The sequence below is a fragment of the Podarcis cretensis genome (assembly GCF_951804945.1).
Source record: "Podarcis cretensis genome assembly, chromosome: 2".
Taxonomy (NCBI): Eukaryota; Metazoa; Chordata; class Lepidosauria; order Squamata; family Lacertidae; genus Podarcis; species Podarcis cretensis.
Genome location: NC_137171.1, coordinates 120,513,458 through 120,532,805, shown reverse-complemented (window position 1 = coordinate 120,532,805; position 19,348 = coordinate 120,513,458). Strand labels below are relative to the sequence as shown.

The 19,348-nt window shown below is 46.7% G+C and overlaps 2 protein-coding genes across 3 annotated transcripts in view; both read left to right on the top strand.

Moving 5' to 3' along the window:
- Positions 1 to 274: 274 nt before the first annotated feature.
- Positions 275 to 14,686, top strand: LOC307206996 (uncharacterized protein). 2 transcript variants are annotated; one of them, XM_079960588.1, is made up of 5 exons: positions 275 to 651; positions 5,211 to 6,062; positions 8,418 to 8,556; positions 11,316 to 11,570; positions 13,293 to 14,686. In XM_079960588.1, exons 1-5 carry the CDS (start codon positions 514 to 516, stop codon positions 14,318 to 14,320), a joined length of 2,412 nt encoding a protein of 803 aa, XP_079816714.1. In that variant the 5' UTR covers positions 275 to 513; the 3' UTR covers positions 14,321 to 14,686. The 2 variants fall into 2 exon arrangements, with proteins under 2 accessions (XP_079816714.1, XP_079816713.1); XM_079960587.1 differs by having other exon boundaries at positions 11,313 to 11,570.
- Positions 14,687 to 14,963: 277 nt separating this feature from the next.
- LOC307210963 (vomeronasal type-2 receptor 26-like) overlaps positions 14,964 to 19,348 on the top strand; it is a gene marked incomplete at its 5' end in the record, with an annotated part of 223,647 nt that continues 219,262 nt past the window's right edge. The window contains 2 exons of the mRNA XM_079967163.1: positions 14,964 to 14,993; positions 15,965 to 16,007. Of these exons, the coding sequence (XP_079823289.1) occupies positions 14,964 to 14,993; positions 15,965 to 16,007 (73 nt within the window). The remainder of the gene's footprint in view (positions 14,994 to 15,964; positions 16,008 to 19,348) is intronic.

The following is a 19,348-nucleotide window of genomic DNA, read 5'->3' as shown; positions in this document are numbered from 1 at the left end:
ACGGTGGATCAAATGCGAAAATCAACGCAGCAGTGCCCCTAAGTGACCCCCCCTTCTTTTTGGAGAGATCGGAAAGGCTCTCCTGGAATTGCAGCTCCGACAAGGAAAGACTACAACTCCCAGAATTCCCCTTTGCCCAGAAAAGTCCAGCTGGCGTGAGCCTGACTCTGTGCAGAAAGAGGAGGAGCTTTCTCCCCCCGCCCCCCCCAGTCAATGCTAAGAAGGCAGGAGGGAGCCCTTTGCACAAATAAAATAAAATAAAATAAAATAAAATAAAATAAAATAAAATAAAATAAAATAATATGCCCACCTAGAATCGGGGATCAGAGAGAGAGAAAGAAAAGTGTGTGTGTGTGTGTTTATGTTTATGTGTGGATCCAAACCTCCCCTTGTGGAATTGGATCTGGGCCAGCAAGATCCTTGCAACAGAAGCTGGGAGAGAGGGAATGAGAGAGCCAGCAGCAGATCTAAATTTTCCCATGGAGAGCTGAGCTCCTTCCGCAATTCCTTTGAATGCATGCAGTTTTATTGGGGCCGGCGGGTGGTCTTGGGGCGCACGTGGCGTCACGGGGGAAATGCACGTCTGAACGGACGCAGGAACGGGGAAGATTGGCGACGCGCATCCCTTCAAACACCAAGCCGGATCAGAAGGTGAGAGCGCTTCCTTCCCTTTTTTGGCCAATTGTTTTTATTGATTTTCTAAATTATAACACTGTAATAATAATAATAATTTATTATTTATAGCCCGCCCATCTGGCTGGGTTTCCCCAGCCACTCTGGGCGGCTTCCAACAGAATATTAAAAGACAATAATCTATTAAACATTAAAACGCGTCCCTAAATTATTGCACGTCAGTGCCAAATGAATGCAATTTAATGCAATTTTCCAAAACTGGCTTCCAGAGAGCACTTCCTCTTAAATGAGTGTGTGTGTGTGAACAGGTGCCAGCTCCGTGGGACCCTCCCACAAAATTCCCTATGAAGGGGGCGGGCACCCACAAATTTCGGTGCCAGGGCCATGCGTGTTGCATGACACAGAGGTCCTATGGCTAGGTCGGGATGGCATGGGGATGAAGGACCAACTCCCTTCTCTTGTGGGGGCCCAATTAGTGCCATTGCCTTCCGTTAAGAGTTTGGGTGTAATCCTTGACGCCTCCCTTTCCATGGAGGCGCAGGTTACAGCAACAGCCAAGGCGACATTTTTCCACCTTTGCCGCATCAAGCAGTTCCACCTTTCCCACCCCGACTTGGCCACAGTGATCCATGCGACGGTTATCTCCAGGCTTGACTACTGTAATTCGCTCTACGCGGGGCTGCCCTTGAAGCTGTCCCAGAAGCTCCAGTGGGTGCAGAATGCTGCAGCGAGGCTCCTCACGGGGTCTCTGCCATGGGAGCATATTCACCCGGTGCTTTTCAAGCTGCACTGGCTCCCGGTGGAGTACAGGGTCAGATTTAAGGTGCTGCTTTTGACCTTTAAAGCCCTTCACGGCCTAGGACCCTCGTACCTACGGGACCGCCTCTCCCGGTATGCCCCACGGAGAGCCTCAAGGTCCATAAATAACAACACCCTAGTGGTCCCAGGCCCTAAGGAAGTTAGATTGGCTTCAACCAGAGCCAGGGCCTTTTCAACACTGGCTCCAGCCTGGTGGAACGCTCTGCCTCATGAGACCAGGGCCCTGCAGGATCTGATTTCTTTCCGCAGGGCCTGTAAGACAGAGTTGTTCCACCTGGCCTTTGGCTTGGAGCCAATTTGATTCCCTCCCTCCCCCTCTCTCTCTCTCTTTTTTTCCCTTTTCCTTCTCCTCCTGCGATGAGGCTACATTTTAATATTTTAATGTTCCATTATTTTAATGTTGTATTTTATTTTTGTTTTTAAGTTTGTAATCATTCATCTTGTTTTTATTATTGTTTGTAAGCCGCTCTGAGCCCGGCCTTGGCTGGGGAGGGCGGGGTATAAATAAAAAATTATTATAATTATAATTATTATTATTATTATTATTATTATTATTATTATTATTATTATGACACCCACGGCCCCAGGCACCCAAGGTGGCGGGACAAAGTTGGTACTCCTCTGTGTGTGTAAGAGAGAGTACTTCCATGTCTAGGATGCTTGCCAGGTATACAGATCACAGAATCATAGGGTTGGGAGGGACTCTAGTGGTCATCTAGTCCAACCCCCTGCAATGCATGAATCTCAACTCAAGCACCCATGACAGATGGCCATCCAACCTCTGCTTTAAAACCTCTGAGGAAGAAGAGGCCACAACTTCCCGAGGGGGACAGTTCCACTGTTGAACAGCTCTTCCTGTCAGAAAGTTATTCTTGATATTTAGCCATGTTGCAGGAACTTGTGTATAGGTTGGGGGGGTGGGGTTGCCCCTCCAGCAGATATCACGCACATGCAGCCCACTACCAATATCAGCGGGACGCAGGTGGCGCTGTGGGTTAAAGCCTCAGCGCCTAGGACTTGCCGATCGAAAGGTCGGCGGTTCGAATCCCTGCGGCGGGGTGCGCTCCCGCTGCTCGGTCCCAGCGCCTGCCAACCTAGCAGTTCGAAAGCACCTCCGGGTGCAAGTAGATAAATAGGGACCGCTTACCAGCGGGAAGGTAAACGGCGTTTCCGTGTGCGGCTCTGGCTCTGGCCAGAGCAGCGATGTCACGCTGGCCACGTGACCCGGAAGTGTCTCCGGACAGCGCTGGCCCCCGGCCTCTTAAGTGAGATGGGCGCACAACCCCAGAGTCTGTCAAGACTGGCCCGTACGGGCAGGGGTACCTTTACCTTTACCTTTACCGATATCAGCACAATCACTTTTGTGACTTTTGTGATTTGTCCCCACAAAACACTTCGTCACAGTTTCTTCCTGTCTCTTCAAAGGGCCTTTGCTGCACAATACCAAATGTAAGAATTCGCTGATAAATGTACCTATGTACTGGCTCACGGGGAAAACTTCAGAATTTCATATAGACATGTGAGCTCAGCTACTCAGCAGCCCCTCTGCCTGAGTGATAATCCCTGGCATCCTGATACCTGAGTGCCAGACAGGGAGCCATTCCAGAAATAACAAACCCAAATGAAGACAAAAGGGTGTGATTAACTTGGCTGGGAAACAGGGAAATGTAAATAACTTTTTGGTTACACTTGATGGGTGTTTGGTGGAGGGCAAGGGGAACCATGGGGCAGGGTCCAGGATGCTCAGATTACTGTCACCAGACCTCCCCTTTCATGATGTAACCATGATGTATGAGTGATGTAGTTTGGTGGGGGGTGTAACATGGGGATTAGCAGCTAATAAAAGTTTGGGGGCTCTTTTGTTCGGGGCTTCCATCTTGTTCTACCTTGTGGCAGGTGGGAGTCCTGTCGCGACAGTCTTCAGTCAAGACCAAGCCTACTGGCTGCTGTTTTGCTCTGGTATTCCTGGCTGGTGTCCTTGTTTTTTTGTCCAAGGGAGCACTCAGATTTCTCCGTTAACAGCCAGAATCTTCTTTCTTGTAACTCAAAGCCATTGGTTTGGGTTCATGTGGAGGTTTTTAAAAATGTTTAATGTTTTACTATGTTTTTATATACCGTATTTTTCACCCTATAGGGCGCACCGGCCCACAGGGCGCACCTAGTTTTTTTGGGGGGAAATAAAGAAAAAAAAATTTATTTCCCCCCCAGGTGCGGTGCTAGGGCGGGGGAAGCCCGAGCTTCCCCCGACCCCAGCCCCCAGAACAGGCTGCTATCCGCAGGCCTTGGGAGCCTGGCGGGAACATGTGCCCCAGGCTTCGGGATGCAGGCTGCTATCCGCCGGGCTCCCCAGGCTTGCGGATATCTGCACGAAGCGTGGAGAGCGAGAGGGGTCAGTGCGCACCGACCCCTCTCGCTCTCCAGGCTTCAGCGAAAGCCTGCATTCGCACCATAGGACGCACACACATTTCCCCTTCATTTTTGGAGGGGAAAAAGTGCGTCCTATAGGGCGAAAAATACGGTATGTTAGAAACTGCCCAGAGTGACCAGCAGATGGGCGGGGTATAAATAATGACATTATTCTTATTCTTATTATGGAAGAGGACGTCCCTATTTTCATTGGAGATATGTTGAAGGGTATGTAAGTTTAGCGCTCATTTCTGTATCATTTGCAAACAGATTCCCCCACCCCCCGCCCAGAAGCAAATACAGTCAAACCTCAGTTCTCGAATGGCTCCATTGCCAAACGTTTCAGCTTCCAAATGCCGAAAACCTGTAAGTGTTTCGGTTTTAAAACGTTTTTCGGAACTCGAATGGTTTCCGAGGCACGTCCCCCCCCCCAATTGAAATTGGCGACAGCCCTTGGATTTTCTAACGTTTCGGAAGTTGAATGGTTTTCCAGAACGGATTACGTTCGAAAACCGAGGTTCCACTGTAACTGAGAAATTAATGTGAAGCTTGCGCTATATTCCCAGGTGTGGCTTTCATGTTGTGTGAATGCTCAACTGTAATGTAGAAATTAACAGGGAAATGTCAGTAAATCAAAATATATGTCGTGCAACTGCAGCCTAAGAGAGAGAAGCTTGAGGTGGCTGTCAACAGGATATGGCGAGGCTGTCTTGAACTTTTAAGGTTTGAAGGGTGTGCAAATGTCTGTGTACCTTACACTCAAAGCACCTTTAATACAACTTTCCACAGTTGTGGCTTCTCCAAAAGAATCCTGGGGACCTTTGTTGAAGAAGTTTAAAATAAGAGGTCCCCTGTTCTCCTTGACTGACAGTTCCCAAAGCGGTTTAGCAATCAGCTCCTCTTTCTGGGAAACTCTGGGAATTTGTGTGAAGCTCAAATCTTAAGGTGGATGAGTGGAAAAGCATCTTCTTTGTATGCAGAATGTCACAGGTTCGATCCCTGGCAATGTGGAAGGAAGGGGGGTGGGGGGGAAAGAGGGCAAATTAAGATCCTAAAACATTCTAGTTCCATAATAACCAGATAGAATGTTCCGGAGAGGGAAAGACAGCTATGTGGCAGTTGGTTCCACCCACAATAAAACATCAAATATTAAAAGCTTCCCTAAACAGGGCTGCCTGCAGATGTCTTCTAAAAGTCAGGTAGTTGTTTATTTCTTTGACATCTTCTGGGAGGGTGTTCCACAGGGCATGTGCCACCACCGAGAAGGCCCTCTGTCTGGGGAAAGGGATGCCACCAGGGAAAGAGTTTGGAAAGGTTTATCTCACCTGCATATATTTTTTTCCATCCCCCAGACAGAAGCTCAGCGCACCCACCTCAATCACGGTAGTTTATTCTGGAGTTTTCCGGGAGTTTGCCCCGGGATGAAAATGGAAAGGGATGTTCCCATCAGAGGTACGCAAAGGGAAAGCCCCGGGAAATCCATTCGCGACAATGTGAACCACAAACCCAGGATGGGCTTCGAGGGAGAAAGTGAATCCCCTGAAGCAGTGCATTGTGGGGGATCGCGCCGGAGAGCGACTCTGCACCAGGTGAAGGAGGAGCTGGAAGATGGTTTGGCTCAGACCTGGGAAGCCCAGTGGCAGGAGTTTTTGAAGATGGTAGAGTCCCCTCCTCACTCGGAATGGGGGGTCCCCGAGTTGTTGGAGGAGCCCACCCCCTGGGATGACGCCCAGGCCTTCCTGGCCTCCTTCGAGCGAGTGGCCGAAGCCTGCCGGTGGCCCAAGGGCGAGTGGACGGTCCGTCTGCTGCCGGCCCTCAGCGGGGAAGCCGAGCTGGCCTTCAGCAGCCTGGAGGCCGGAGACAGGGAGAATTATGGGAAAGTGAAGGCCATCATCCTGCGATGGGATGCCCTCACGAGGGAGAGGTGGCGCCAGCACTTCCGCTGCTTCCGCTACCAGGAGGCCGAGGGGCCGCGAGGGGTTTGCGGGCAGCTCCAAGAGCTCTGCCGCCAGTGGCTGAAGGTGGAGAGGCACTCCAAGGAGCAGATCTTGGAGCTTCTGATCCTGGAGCAGTTCCTGGCCGTCCTTCCGCCGGAGATCCAGAGCTGGGTGAGGGAGCACAGCCCGGAAACCTGCTCCCAGGCGGTGGCCCTGGCCGAGGAGTTCTTGTTGAGGCAGCGAGAGGCCGAGAGACTGGATAACCAGGTGAGAGCTGCCATAAAACTGTGGTTGGCAGGTTACACCAAACCAGGTGTCCATGGAGGTGCAGGTCAATTCTGTATCCAGGGCAGCTGTCTACCAGCTCCATCTGGTATGCAGAATGAGACCCTACCTGTCTCACCAGAGTGGTACATGCTCTAGTTATCTTGGACTACTGCAATGCGCTCTACGTGGGGCTACCTTTGAAGGTGACCCGGAAACTACAACTAATCCAGAATGCGGCAGCTAGACTGGTGACTGGGAGCAGCCGCCAAGACCACATAACACCGGTCTTGAAAGACCTACATTGGCTCCCAGTATGTTTCCGAGCACAATTCAAAGTGTTGGTGTTGACCTTTAAAGCCCTAAACGGCCTCAATCCAGTATATCTGAAGGAGCGTCTCCACCCCCATCATCCAGCTTGGACACTGAGGTCCAGCACCGAGGGCCTTCTGGCGGTTCCCTCCCTGAGAGAAGTGAGGTAACAGGGAATGAGGCAGAGGGCCTTCTCGGTAGTGGCACCCGCCCTGTGGAATGCCCTCCCATCAGCTGTCAAAGAGATAAACAACTACTTGAGATTTTGAAGACATCTGAAGGCATCCCTGTTCGGGGAAGTTTTTAATGTGTGACATTTTAATGTCTTTTTAATCTTTGTTGGAACCTGCCCAGAGTGGCTGGGGAGGCCCAGCCAGATGGGCGGAGTACAAATAATAAATTATTATTATTATATTATTATATAACCTCTGGCTTTCCAGATGTTGTTAATCTACGACTCTCATGACCGTTGACCATGCTTCCTGGTGCTGATGGGAGTTGTCATTCAGCAATTTCTGGAAGGTCCCTCACTCCCGGAATAAACTTTGGTTTGAGCATTCTGCCTTGCTATCATTTAACTTACGCGATTTCAACCACCTGTGCTACTTGGTTTAAAAAAGAGAAAATTCATATTGTGAAAGGCCTGTCTGGAAACGGAGCAAGTTTTCAGAGGAGGCCTGAAAGCAGGCAGCAAAGGTGGATTTCGAGAGCCTACCCTCTTTGACCGTACTGGGCACCACAACTATGACATCCAGTGGAAAGCAAGAGGTAGAGCAGGGGGGATTTTGGCAGCACACAGAGCGCTACTGAAATTTGAGATGCTGTAGCCAGGAGCGTCCACTGACAATAATAGTTTTTTAAAAAATTATTTATACTTTTCAGATATATACATTTCACTAGTTTTACAGTCATTTCAACATTTTAAAACTTGACTTCCTTCCCCCTCTTTCTGCGGTTCCTTAAATTTATTTTTATTATCTTCTGCATATCCAAATTAACTTACTCATTTATTTAACTTCTTTGACTATATACTCTTACGTAGCTGCAGGTTATTACAATAATCCTGCCAGGGTTTACAATTTGTCTGTCAATATTCATCAAACCATTTCCATTCTTTTATAAAACGTTTGTTATCTTGATTTCTTATTCTTCCGGTAAGTTTCTCCGTTGTTGCATATTCCATAAGTTTTTGTATCCGTTCACCCTTTGCTGGGACTTCTGCTTCTTTCCATTTTGGGGCAAGGAACATTCTTGCCGACAATAATAGTTCTTGTTTGTCCTGATGGGTAAGTTTGTGTGCATAGAAATTAGCCCTGCTATAAAGGTAAAGGTAAAGGCACCCCTGATCATTAGGTCCAGTCATGGCCGACTCTGGGGTTGTGGCGCTCATCTTGCTTTATTGGCCGAGGGAGCCGGTGTACTGCTTCCGGGTCATGTGGCCATCATAACTACAGTGGTGCCTTGAAAGACGAAAATAATCCGTTCTGCGAGTCTCTTCGTCTAGCGGTTTTTTCGTCTTGTGAAGCATCCCTATTAGCGGCTTAGCGGATTAGCGCTATTAGCGGCTTAGCGGCTATTAGCGGCTTAGCGCTAAGCGGCTATTAGTGGCTTAGAGGCTTAGAAAAAGGGGGGGGCGAAGCGCCTCGAAAAACGGAAAACCCATTCGTCTAGTGGGTTTTTTGTCTTGGGAGGCATTCGTCTTGCGGGGCACCACTGTAAGCCGCTTCTGGCAAACCAGAGCAGCGCACAGAAACGCCGTTTACCTTCCCGCCAGAGTGGTACCTATTTATCTACTTGCACTTTGATGTGTTTTCGAACTGCTAGGTTGGCAGGAGCAGGGACCGAACAACAGGAGCTGACACTGTCGCGGGGATTCGAACCGCCGACCTTCTGATCGGCAAGTCCTAGGCTCTGTGGTTTAACCCACAGCTCCTCGCTCCTGACACTTTTGCCTCTGTCCTTGCCCGCTAATGGCATGTGACCCTCATCAGGCTGCTGTGGTCCTTTGGCTAAAAAATGTGAACAGGTCCCTCTCTGATGTTGCAGGTATTGTTTGAGGAGGACGAGGAGGAAGAGGGTTCGTCTGAGGTTGACCAAGCTCCTCCTGATGCTGTACAGAGGCCGGCCAACGTGGAAACCAAGCAGGAAGATGGCAGCCACTACGATGGGGATCCGTGCCCATCGGGTAAGCATGGTGGATGGTCTTCTATTGTGCTGGGCTCAAGATCAGACAGTGTCGTGGACATAGCTTCTCACAGTCCAGAGGAGCAGCCCCAAGTTGGCAGGGGGGCAATCAGTCAGAAGGGGAAGAGAGAGATGTGCTTTTCTCTCAGCCAGCCAAAAGCAGTGGGCTATGAAAGCTGCGCAGAGAGATTCTTCTTTTCTTGAGGTATATTTTTCTGCAAGATGTTGGAGTACTAGGCCTTGGTCTAAAGTTGACCGGATTGCCCTGAAACCAGCTTGTGCTTCTGTAAGGACATGTTCTCGCTCCATTCAATCCTCAAGTTTATTACATGCATACTGTTTATCTAAGCTTCTGACAGACGGGAAACAGAATACAGAAGTTTGGGGTGTTGCTCTTTTTGGAGAAATTGTCAGGCAAATTAAGAGTTACCAGGGCCAAAGTAAGGAGAATGATTTTGTAACAGTTTGGTTTGATTTTAGGTAAGCAGCAACACGTCAAGAACTCCCTCTTGCTTATGATCATATTTGGTTAAACATGACGTAAATGGGTTTTTTTAATTAATTTTTTTATTAAAGATTTTCTTGATTTACAGAAGTATGTGTAATGTCTCTCGTATTTTTTCCATGTAACATTTTTACAAATCAGTTTCATTTGTTGAGACATTAGGAAGAAACATGACGTAAATGTTAATGTTCTGATCAGTTTCCTTGACATGGTAGGATTTTAGAATACTGTTTTTGAGTTCAGTTATGATGACTGAATCTGGATTAAGCGGCCACCTTGCAGCCCTATATGTAGCCTTCTAAGCTTTTACATACCTGTGGCTTCTTTTGTGTTATTTGTTTAAAGAAATGGTTGTTGTATGCTCTACGGATTGTATAAGAATAAGAAGAACTCTTCATTTGACAATATACTGTAATAATAATAATAATAATAATAATAATAATAATAATAATATTTTTTAATATATATCCCGTGTTCCCAAGCCGAAGCTCAGAGCGGCTAACAACGATAAAAGTAACACAGCATTCTAAAATCAATTCATTTCAAAATCAGTTCAAAATCAAATTAATGGCAACCATTGGGCTAGAGTTCTGTGAGGATTACCAAAGGAGGTAGCTGAGAACTACTTGTAAATCTGAAAAAACTAATAATTTTAAAAAAAGAAGCAAAGAGAATATCATTTATACTCGCTCCTTCTTTGTTAGGTGTGTGAGCATCCTGAGATTTTTGAGTGAGCGCCATGGTCACTTTTCTTCTCCCAAGAGAAAACGCATGCACAGAAAATCAGTTGCCTGGGAGAGAAAGCGGCCAATTTATTTATTTATAAAATATTATGTTTCGAAATCCGTTCTGACAGAACGACTCTGAAGCTTTAAAAGCACATAGAGCTGAAAGAGGAAATGGGAATGAGCGTCACTCCTGGGCTGCATCAATAGGAGTATTGCATCTAGATCAAGGGAAGTAATAGTGCCACTGTATTCTGACGCAGGTGGCGCTGTGGGTTAAAGCCTCAGCGCCTAGGACTTGCCGATCGAAAGGTCGGCGGTTCGAATCCCTGCGGCGGGGTGCGCTCCTGCTGCTCGGTCCCAGCGCCTGCCAACCTAGCAGTTCGAAAGCACCTCCGGGTGCAAGTAGATAAATAGGGACCGCTTACCAGCGGGAAGGTAAACGGTGTTTCTGTGTGCGGCTCTGGCTCGCCAGAGCAGCGATGTCACGCTGGCCACGTGACCCGGAAGTGTCTCCGGACAGCGCTGGCCCCTGGCCTCTTAAGTGAGATGGGCGCACAACCCCAGAGTCTGTCAAGACTGGCCCGTACGGGCAGGGGTACCTTTACCTTTACCTTATTCTGCTCTGGTCAGACCTCACCTGAAGTACTGTGTCCAGTTCTGGGCACCACAGTTCAAGAAGGACACTGACAAACTGGAACGTGTCCAGAGGAGGGCAACCAAAATGGTCAAAGGCCTGGAAACGATGCCTTATGAGGAACGGCTAAGGGAGCTGGGCATGTTTAGCCTGGAGAAGAGGAGGTTAAGGGGTGATATGATAGCCATGTTCAAATATATCAAAGGATGTCACATAGAGGAGGGAGAAAGGTTGTTTTCTGCTGCTCCAGAGAAGCGGACACGGAGCAATGGCTCCAAACTACAAGAAAGAAGATTCCACCTAAACATTAGGAAGAACTTCCTGGCAGTAAGAGCTGTTTGACAGTGGAATTTGCTGCCAAGGAGTGTGGTGGAGTCTCCTTCTTTGGAGGTCTTTAAGCAGAGGCTTGACAACCATATGTCAGGAGTGCTCTGATGGTGTTTCCTGCTTGGCAGGGGGTTGGACTCGATGGCCCTTGTGGTCTCTTCCAACTCTATGATTCTATGATTCTATGATTCTTCCAACTTCCTCCTTCAGATCTTATGTGCTTTGCAAGGGAGAAGAGTTTAACCATCTTCACCACTCTTCTGAATCTTCCAAAATCCAGCTTCATTCGATGTTCCTGAGTAATGAGAGAGGGGGGAAGGCTTTCCGCTGTCCACCTTCTCCACACCATGCTTAATTATGCACTTGATCATGTTGTCTTTTTCTTTTCTCTAAACCAAGAAGCTTGGTTGTCTTTTGTATGGAAGACAACCCAGAGTGGCTGGGAAAACCCAGCCAGATGGGCGGGGTACAAATAATAAATTATTATTATTATTATTATTTGTACCCCCGTTTCCTCGAATACAGGTATGGAATTGTTTAGGATTCCCACTTTTTGTCTTCAGCAGGCAAAGGATGGATGACTGCAGAAGAGGAGGAGAAATATTTGCCCGACGATTCTGACACGGTGGCGCCACGTGGGACTTCAGCATGGAAAGAGAGTCTTTCCCTGTGTCACGAGCTCGATAGTTCCTCAGCAAGTCAGGAAAGAACGAGGTGCTGTCAGGAAATCCGCCCAGCACAGGAAGAAGAACTATCCATTTCCTGTGGGGAAGGTCCCCAGGTCCCCAGTGAACCCACGATCCAAATAGAGATTGATGTTGGTAAGATACAGAACCCTTGAAGTGCTTGTGGCAAAAGCAGACAAAACTTCACGGACTCCCTCTTCCTAGAGTGGCCCACCGGAGGCCGCAGTGGGAAGCCCCCAAGCCAGGACCTGAGTGCAGCATCGACAGTCTCCCCACTTACGATTGCAAGCAACTAGCATTCAGGGGGGGACACTGATTCCGACAGTGGAGGTAGATTGCAGCCATCAGGGCCAGTAGCAATCAATAGATTTATTCTCCATGATTTGCTAATAATAATAATAATAATAATAATAATAATAATAATAATAATAATTTATTTATACCCCGCCCAACTGGCTGGGCTTCCCAAGCCACTCTGGGTGGCTTCCAACAAAATATCAAAATACAGTAATGCATCAAACATTAAAAGCTTCCCTAAACAGGGCTGCCTTCAGATGTCTTCTAAAAGTTGTCTCTTTGAAATCTGGTGGGAGGGCGTTCCACAGGGCGGGTGCCACTACCGAGAAGGCCCTCTGCCTGGTTCCCTGTAACCTCACTTCTCACAAGGGAGGGAACCACCAGAAGGCCCTCAGCGCTGGATCTCAGTGTCCAGGCTGAACGATGGGGGTGGAGACGCTCCTTCAGGTATACTGGACTGAGGCTGTTTAGGGCTTTAAAGGTCAGTACCAACACTTTGAATTGTGCTTTGAAACGTACAAATAAATAATGCCACTATCAAATGAGCAAATGGATTAAAAAAAAACACCACACCACACACAGTGAAAAACAGGTAACTAGAGAAGATAAAAATCAAACAAAACATTGAAAACAATGGGAGGGGAGGGGAAGCAACCACCACAATTTTATGATTCATTGAGAAAGGGGTGTGGGGGTGATGGAAATATGATAAAGTCCCAACCAGAGAAGAACGGCAGATTTGAGTTGATGGATTTATGCCGAAATGGCAAAAATGACAGAAAGAATCCGAAATCAGGAAGACCAAAATTTAAATAAAGAATGGGACAAATTTAAAATTTATCTTAAAAACCACTGTACAGTGGTAACTCAGGTTAAGAACTTAATTCGTTCTGGAGGTCTGTTCTTAACCTGAAACTGTTCTTAACCTGAGGTACCACCTCCCGCTGCCGCCGCGCAATTTCTGTTCTCATCCTGAAGCAAAGTTCTTAACCTGAGGTACTATTTCTGGGTTAGCGGAGTCTGTAGCCTGAAGCCACTTAGTGCCCCAGAATAGAATAGAATAGAATTTATTATTTATACCCCGCCCATCTGGATGGGTCTCCCCAGCCACTCTGGGCGGCTTCCAACAGAGTATTAAAATACAGTGGTCTGTTAAACATTAAAAGCTTCCCTAAAGAGGGCTGCCTTCAGATGTCTTCTAAAAGTCTGGTAGTTGTTCTTCTCTTTGACATCTGATGGGAGGGCGTTCCACAGGGCGGGTGCCACTACCGAGAAGGCCCTCCCATGTAGGGCACCACTACCCAAAATGCCCTGTTCAACACCAATTTATTACTATGGGGGGAAATGGGGATCCTTCCTTTCCACTGTCCAAGCCACCTCCAAGGTTGCATGCAGTAATATTTGTTCACAGACAAAAAGTCCCCCACAGACTTTTGCACAGATGATGGGAGATGTGGTAGGGCCTTGTGGAAGGTCCCAAGCCTTTCTCAAGCTAATAGTGAGCTTTGTTCCCCCTTTGCCCCTTGATATCTTACTGGGTTTCTCTCTTTATTCTTGCAGATGATGTGGGGGAGAACGAGGAAGAACAGGAATTGCCTGGGATATTGTCCGGAAGAGATGGGCATGAACAGTTGAAGGAGATCCTTTGGAATCGAGATGGACCACAGATGGAGGAAGGCAACCACACAGGGAAAAAGAAACACCAATCCATTCCTTATCAGGATGGGAACTTTTATGACATCCCAGATCAACAAGAACAGGCAGAAAACAGGAGGGTCAAGGGCCTTGATATTTGTTGGAGAATACACACAGAAGAGAAACCAGAACAGACCTTAGTGTTTGGGAAGAGCTTCACTGAGGGCGGAAATCTTCCAGAATTTCAAATGCTCTGTGAAGAGCAGAAACCGTACAAATGCTTTGTGTGTGGAAAGTGCTTCACACGGAGTACCAACCTTACTTCACATCAAAGAATCCACACAGGGGAGAAGCCCTATGGCTGCCCAGACTGTAGCAAGAGGTTTTCTAGCCAGTCAGATCTTATTAAGCATAAGAGAATTCACAGAGGAGAGAAACCGTACAAATGCTTTGTGTGCGGGAAGAGCTTTAGCCAGGGTGGGCACCTAACCTCACACCAAAGAATTCACACAGGGGAGAAGCCCTATAAATGCTTGGAGTGTGGGAAAAACTTTAGCAAGAACACCAACCTTACTCTGCATCAGAGAATCCACACAGGGGAGAAACCATACAAATGTATAGAGTGTGGGAAGAGCTTCACTTGGAATTCAAACCTTACCTCCCATCAGAGAATTCATACCGGGGAGAAACCTTTCAAATGCTCAGATTGTAGCAAGAGCTTCTGCAATCACTCGACGCTTATTAAGCACATGCGAATCCACACAGGGGAGAAGCCCTATAAATGCTTTGTGTGCGCAAAAAGCTTCAGTCAGAGCTCTAGCCTCACGGCACACAAGAGAATCCACACGGGGGAGAAACCATATAAGTGTTCTGAATGTGGGAAGAGCTATAGCAAAAACACAAATCTTATTTCACATCAGAGAATTCACACAGTGGGAAAACTGCATAAGTAAATTGTTGCATTAATGCTTGGAGTGTAGGAAGAGCCCTCGATGTATACCTATAGGGAAAACCATAGAAATTAAACTTTCTACACATGAAGAAATCCGGCTACCATCTTATTAGATATTCACACATAGAAGTTGCATAAATGTCTAGATGTCTGGAGGTTAAGTTATAAGTCCTGGAAAACCATACGAGTGACAGTGGACAAAATTGAGGGGGGATTGAGCAACTTCCATTGTTTCTCCATCAGTCAGTTAAAATGTAAACAGGATAGTAATTTTGGGGGGCAGTTTTTCCTAGGTAGATATTTCTTTTTGTCAACATTATGCAAACTACATTGAAATAAACGTTTCTTCCAGGTTTTTCATGCAGAACTGTGGATCATTGTTTACATTTGCTGCAAATGGGGGGGGGGAGATTTTATAAAGCTTTTGGAGTTTTGGAAAAGCTTCTCGAGTGATGTATGTATATATATATACAGTTTAAACGGGGGGTCTCAAATGGGCCCACAGACCGCCAGTGGTCTATTAACTCCGCTTCAGTTGGTGAAGTAGAAATTCTGTAAAACACATTACCGGAGGCCAGAGTCGCTACACAAGAATGAGGCCTGACCACAGAACTGGTGAGAACCAGTTTAGGAGGAAGCTAACAATGACCATTAGAGTGAAAGAACAAGTCCAGGTAAGGTGGAAGGAGGGCTCTGCATGTACAGTAAAAAAGGCTGGGTTGGGTAAGTGTATCTATGGTTTATAGTTGGATGAGAAGGTGATTCTTTGGTGATCTCTTGTAGCTGAGTAAGATTGCCTTGCATGAATATGGTTTTAACCGTGAGTCCATAAGTGACTGTAGAGGCTCCACACATCCTTCCACAGTGGGGACGTAGGTTTCTGGGCGGGAGTTGATCACTGAGGGTTTGCAAAGTGTGCCTTCCTCTTGGAAACATTTCGTCCTGAGTTTGAGCGTCTTCAAAACCCACAACACCTTTGGTAAAGGCTGCTCTCCAACTGGAGCGCTCGCAGGCCAGTGTTTCCCAGTTGTCGGTGTTTATACTACATTTTTAAAGATTTGGCTAAAGAGAGTCTTTGAACCTTTTTTTGTTGACCACCAGCATTACGCTTTCCATTTTTAAGTTCGGAGTAGAGTAGCTGCTTTGGAAGACATAATCAGGCATCCGCACAACATGACCAGTCCAATAAAGTTGGTGTTGAAGAATCATTGCTTTGACACTGGTGATCTTTGTTCTTCCAGTACACTGGCATTAGTTCGCCTGTCTTCCCAAGTAATAACGTACAATTTTTTGGAAGCACCGTTGATGGAATAATTCAAGATGGCACATAGATTCACCACAGTTGGCTCCTGTGATAAGGAGAATCCTTCTGCTAAATCAGTCCTAAGACCCATCATCATACAACATCCTGTTCTCACAGTGGCTAACCAAATGTGAATCCTCCCACATAATCTGAAACGAAAAGTAGTTTTGGCCTTGAACATGATAAATGACACCTCTGGGAAACAGTTTCAGAAATATCAGGTTTCCAAATTAGTTTTTGTGCTTAAATATGCCTTTGTATTCATATCTGGCCTGAGTACAATAATGTAGCATTTAGGAATGAAGATGCAGCCCAGAAGCCCAGCACTGGAGGCCAAGATAGAGAAGATCTGCACGGCTACCATGTATTTCCCCTTTGTGCTCAGGTAGGTGGGCACAAAGGAGACCCAAACGCTGCAGAAGACCAGCATGCTGAAGGTGATCAGCTTGGCTTCATTGAAGGCCCCAGGCAGGTTCCTGGCTAGGAAAGCCACCATGAAGCAGATGGAGGCCAGGAAGCCCATGTAGCCAAGGACACCATAAAACATGGCCACAGACCCTTCATTGCATTGCAGGATGATCGCTCCGGGCTGGGAATGCATGTCAAACTCTGTGAAGGGTGGAGAGATTCCCAGCCAGATGGTACACATGACAACTTGGACACTGGAGCAGGAAATGACAATGGAGTTGGCCAGACTCTTCCCCAGCCATCTCTTCACCTTGTTTCCTGGTTTTGTGGCCAGGAAGGCCAGCACCACAGTGATGGTTTTTGCCAGCACAGAAGAGACAGCAACTGAGAAGATGATGCTGAAGGCCATTTGTCGGAGAAGGCAGGTTGCTTTCCTTGGCCTTCCAATGAAGAGGAAGGAGGACAAAAAGGAAAGCAGGAGGGAGACGAGGAGAATATAGGAGAGGTCCCAGTTGTTAGCTTTGACTATGGGAGTTTTTTTGTACTTAATGAAGGTTCCTAACACAAAGCCTGTGGTTAAGGATAAGAAGAGGGAAAAGGAAGCTAGGACGACCCCCAAAGGTTCTTCATAAGCCAGGAAGGTGATAATCTTGTGGACACATTGATCTCTGGCCTTGTTTGGATATTGATCTTCTGGGCAGCTGGTGCAATGCGCTGCATCTGCAGAAAAACAGGAGTATTATCAATCATGTACCCTATTGTAACAGTGGCAAGAAAAATTGATGAGCTAAGCGGACTTGGCCAAGTTGACATATAAACTGCGTGACAAGGAAAATCATGACTTCAAGGAAGAATGGGAACTTTTTATAAATTACAGTGGTACCTCAGGTTAAGTACTTAATTTGTTGCGGAGGTCCGTTCTTAACCTGAAACTGTTCTTAATCTGAAGCACCACTTTAGCTAATGGGGCCTCCTGCTGCCGCCGTGCCGCCGGAGCATGGTTTCTGTTCTCATCCTGAAGCAAAGTTCTTAACCTGAAGCACTATTTCTGGGTTAGCAGAGTCTGTAACCTGAAGCATATGTAACCTGAAGCGTGTATAACCCGAGGTACCACTGTACTTTAAAAGACAACAATATGATTTGGACTCCTTGGCAGGTTTTGAGTAAACACCCACAGATTTATCAGTTGAATATATGATAGACAAGGCAAGGATATGTACAATTTTATAATATGCAGAGAACAATATGTGCAAAGAAACCAGAGAGGGGAGCTGAGGGGAGAGGGAGGGATGGGGGGGGGAGGGAAAAATAATGTAATTGAATATTTGGATTGATAAATTGTTATGTTGAAATTGTTTAAGAATTTTTTTTTTTTTTTTAAAAATCATGTACTCCACTGTATTGCTATGCATATATATAGTTTGAGTTTTTGCTCTGGGGAATATGGCAACCCTAGATTAGATGGTCATGTGGGTCCAACTTTGTCCCCTTGCCCAAGACTCTGGTGCCACCCACCTTCCTGAGTGGAGATGGTCCCTTCTGCGCAGGACATGCAGTCATAGCAGCAGAGTGGCTTTCCTTCTGGAACCAGCTTGAGAAATCCGGGGCGACAACTTTCCACGCACCTGGAGGGAGGCAGGGTCTAAGCACAAAGATGGGGAATCAAGGAAAATGTGTTTTCTATGGAAATGGGGCATGGGTTTGGGGAAGGGCATTTTACATTTGAAGCTTGTGACTAACTGTAAGGCCAAAAAACTGTAGCAACTAACTAGGTACCAGAGGCCCACATAGATTCAATAGCATGGAGTATCTACTTTCAGTTCCGGCAGGTTCACTAGTATTTTGCCATCACTGTATCACAGCAGTGGACACCTGGGAGCATTCAGTAAAAACATCTTTTTAAAAACAACAACATTTTTTATTTTTTAAAAATAGGAGTCTTGGGTGGCACATTAAAATTCATAAAATTTAAATAAATAATTTGGCGGGGAAGTTCCTTTCCCCAACCAGCCTTTCTCTGAAGCAGAGCTGGGAGAGATGCTTTCCTAAAATTATAAGAAGAAGAAGAGAAGAAGAGTTTGGATTTGATATCCCGCCTTTCACTCCACTTCAGAAGTCTCAAAGTGGCTAACATTCTCCTTTCTCTTCCTCCCCCACAACAAACACGCTGTGAGGTGAGTGGGGCTGAGAGACTTCAGAGAAGTGTGACTGGCCCAAGGTCACCCAGCAGCTGCATGTGGAGGAGCGGAGATGCGAACCCGGTTCCCCAGATTACGTGTCTACCGCTCTTAACCACTACACCATACTGGCTCTTCAAAGTTTCAGGGATGGTTAAATTTCCTCGAAGGGTTTGGATGAGGAGGTCATCTCTCATCCAAGCGCACAAATCTACTGCAGCCTTTCTGGAAGTTGCTGGGAAATGGCCCATTCAATGTGGCTTCTCATGAGTATTTCAGAAAAAGGGCTAAAAGCATAATTCGGTCAAGATTATGAGGGTCTTTAATCGTTTAAATATGGCAGAGGGTGGGGGAAGTTTTGGCTAACTCATTTGGCAGCTAGACTGGTGAATGGGAGTGGCCACCAAGACCATATAACACCGGTCCTGAAAGACCTACATTGGCTCACTCGGTACATTTTCGAGCACAATTCAAAGTGTTGGTGCGACACACAATTTTACAGGGACCCACCATGAGATCTTCAAGAAATGCTGAGCTTTGTTGTTGGCAGGTGTTTGGGAAATGCAATAGAATGAAAGATGATTTCCCCCACCTGATTGAGCCATTTGGGCCACACAATGGCATCCTGATCAATGGTGAACTGTACGTCTGGGGACCCTCGTCTCTTGATACTTCCAAACTTGACCCTGAGAATGGACTTATTGGGAAACACCACCCAGTTTACAATGTCCAGGTTGGCTGCCAGTTCCCCGTTCTCATCCAAATACACTCTGTCCATGGAAGAATTGTAAAACTGGGCATTTCCCAGGAAAGGGTGGAGCTAGAAGGGAAAGAAAACAGCAGGATTTAGGATATGGGAAAGGACATTGACTATCCAGCTCTGCCCGTTTCATGCCTGGCTGTCCTCTGACTTGGGGCTTGGTTAAGGCTCAAGTAGTTGTGTGTGTTAAACAGTTTGTCTCCTGCATGAAGCACAAGAACTCAGATGCTGATTCTTTCCAAAAGCTTTTCCCCCCAGTCACCCTCTGCCACTGTTTATTTTATTTTGGCAAAGTAATAATCATAAATAAATAAGAATTAAAAATGTGCACCCCACCCCCGAGACCATTCCCAAAATTTCAACATCTCTTGCAACCCCGTT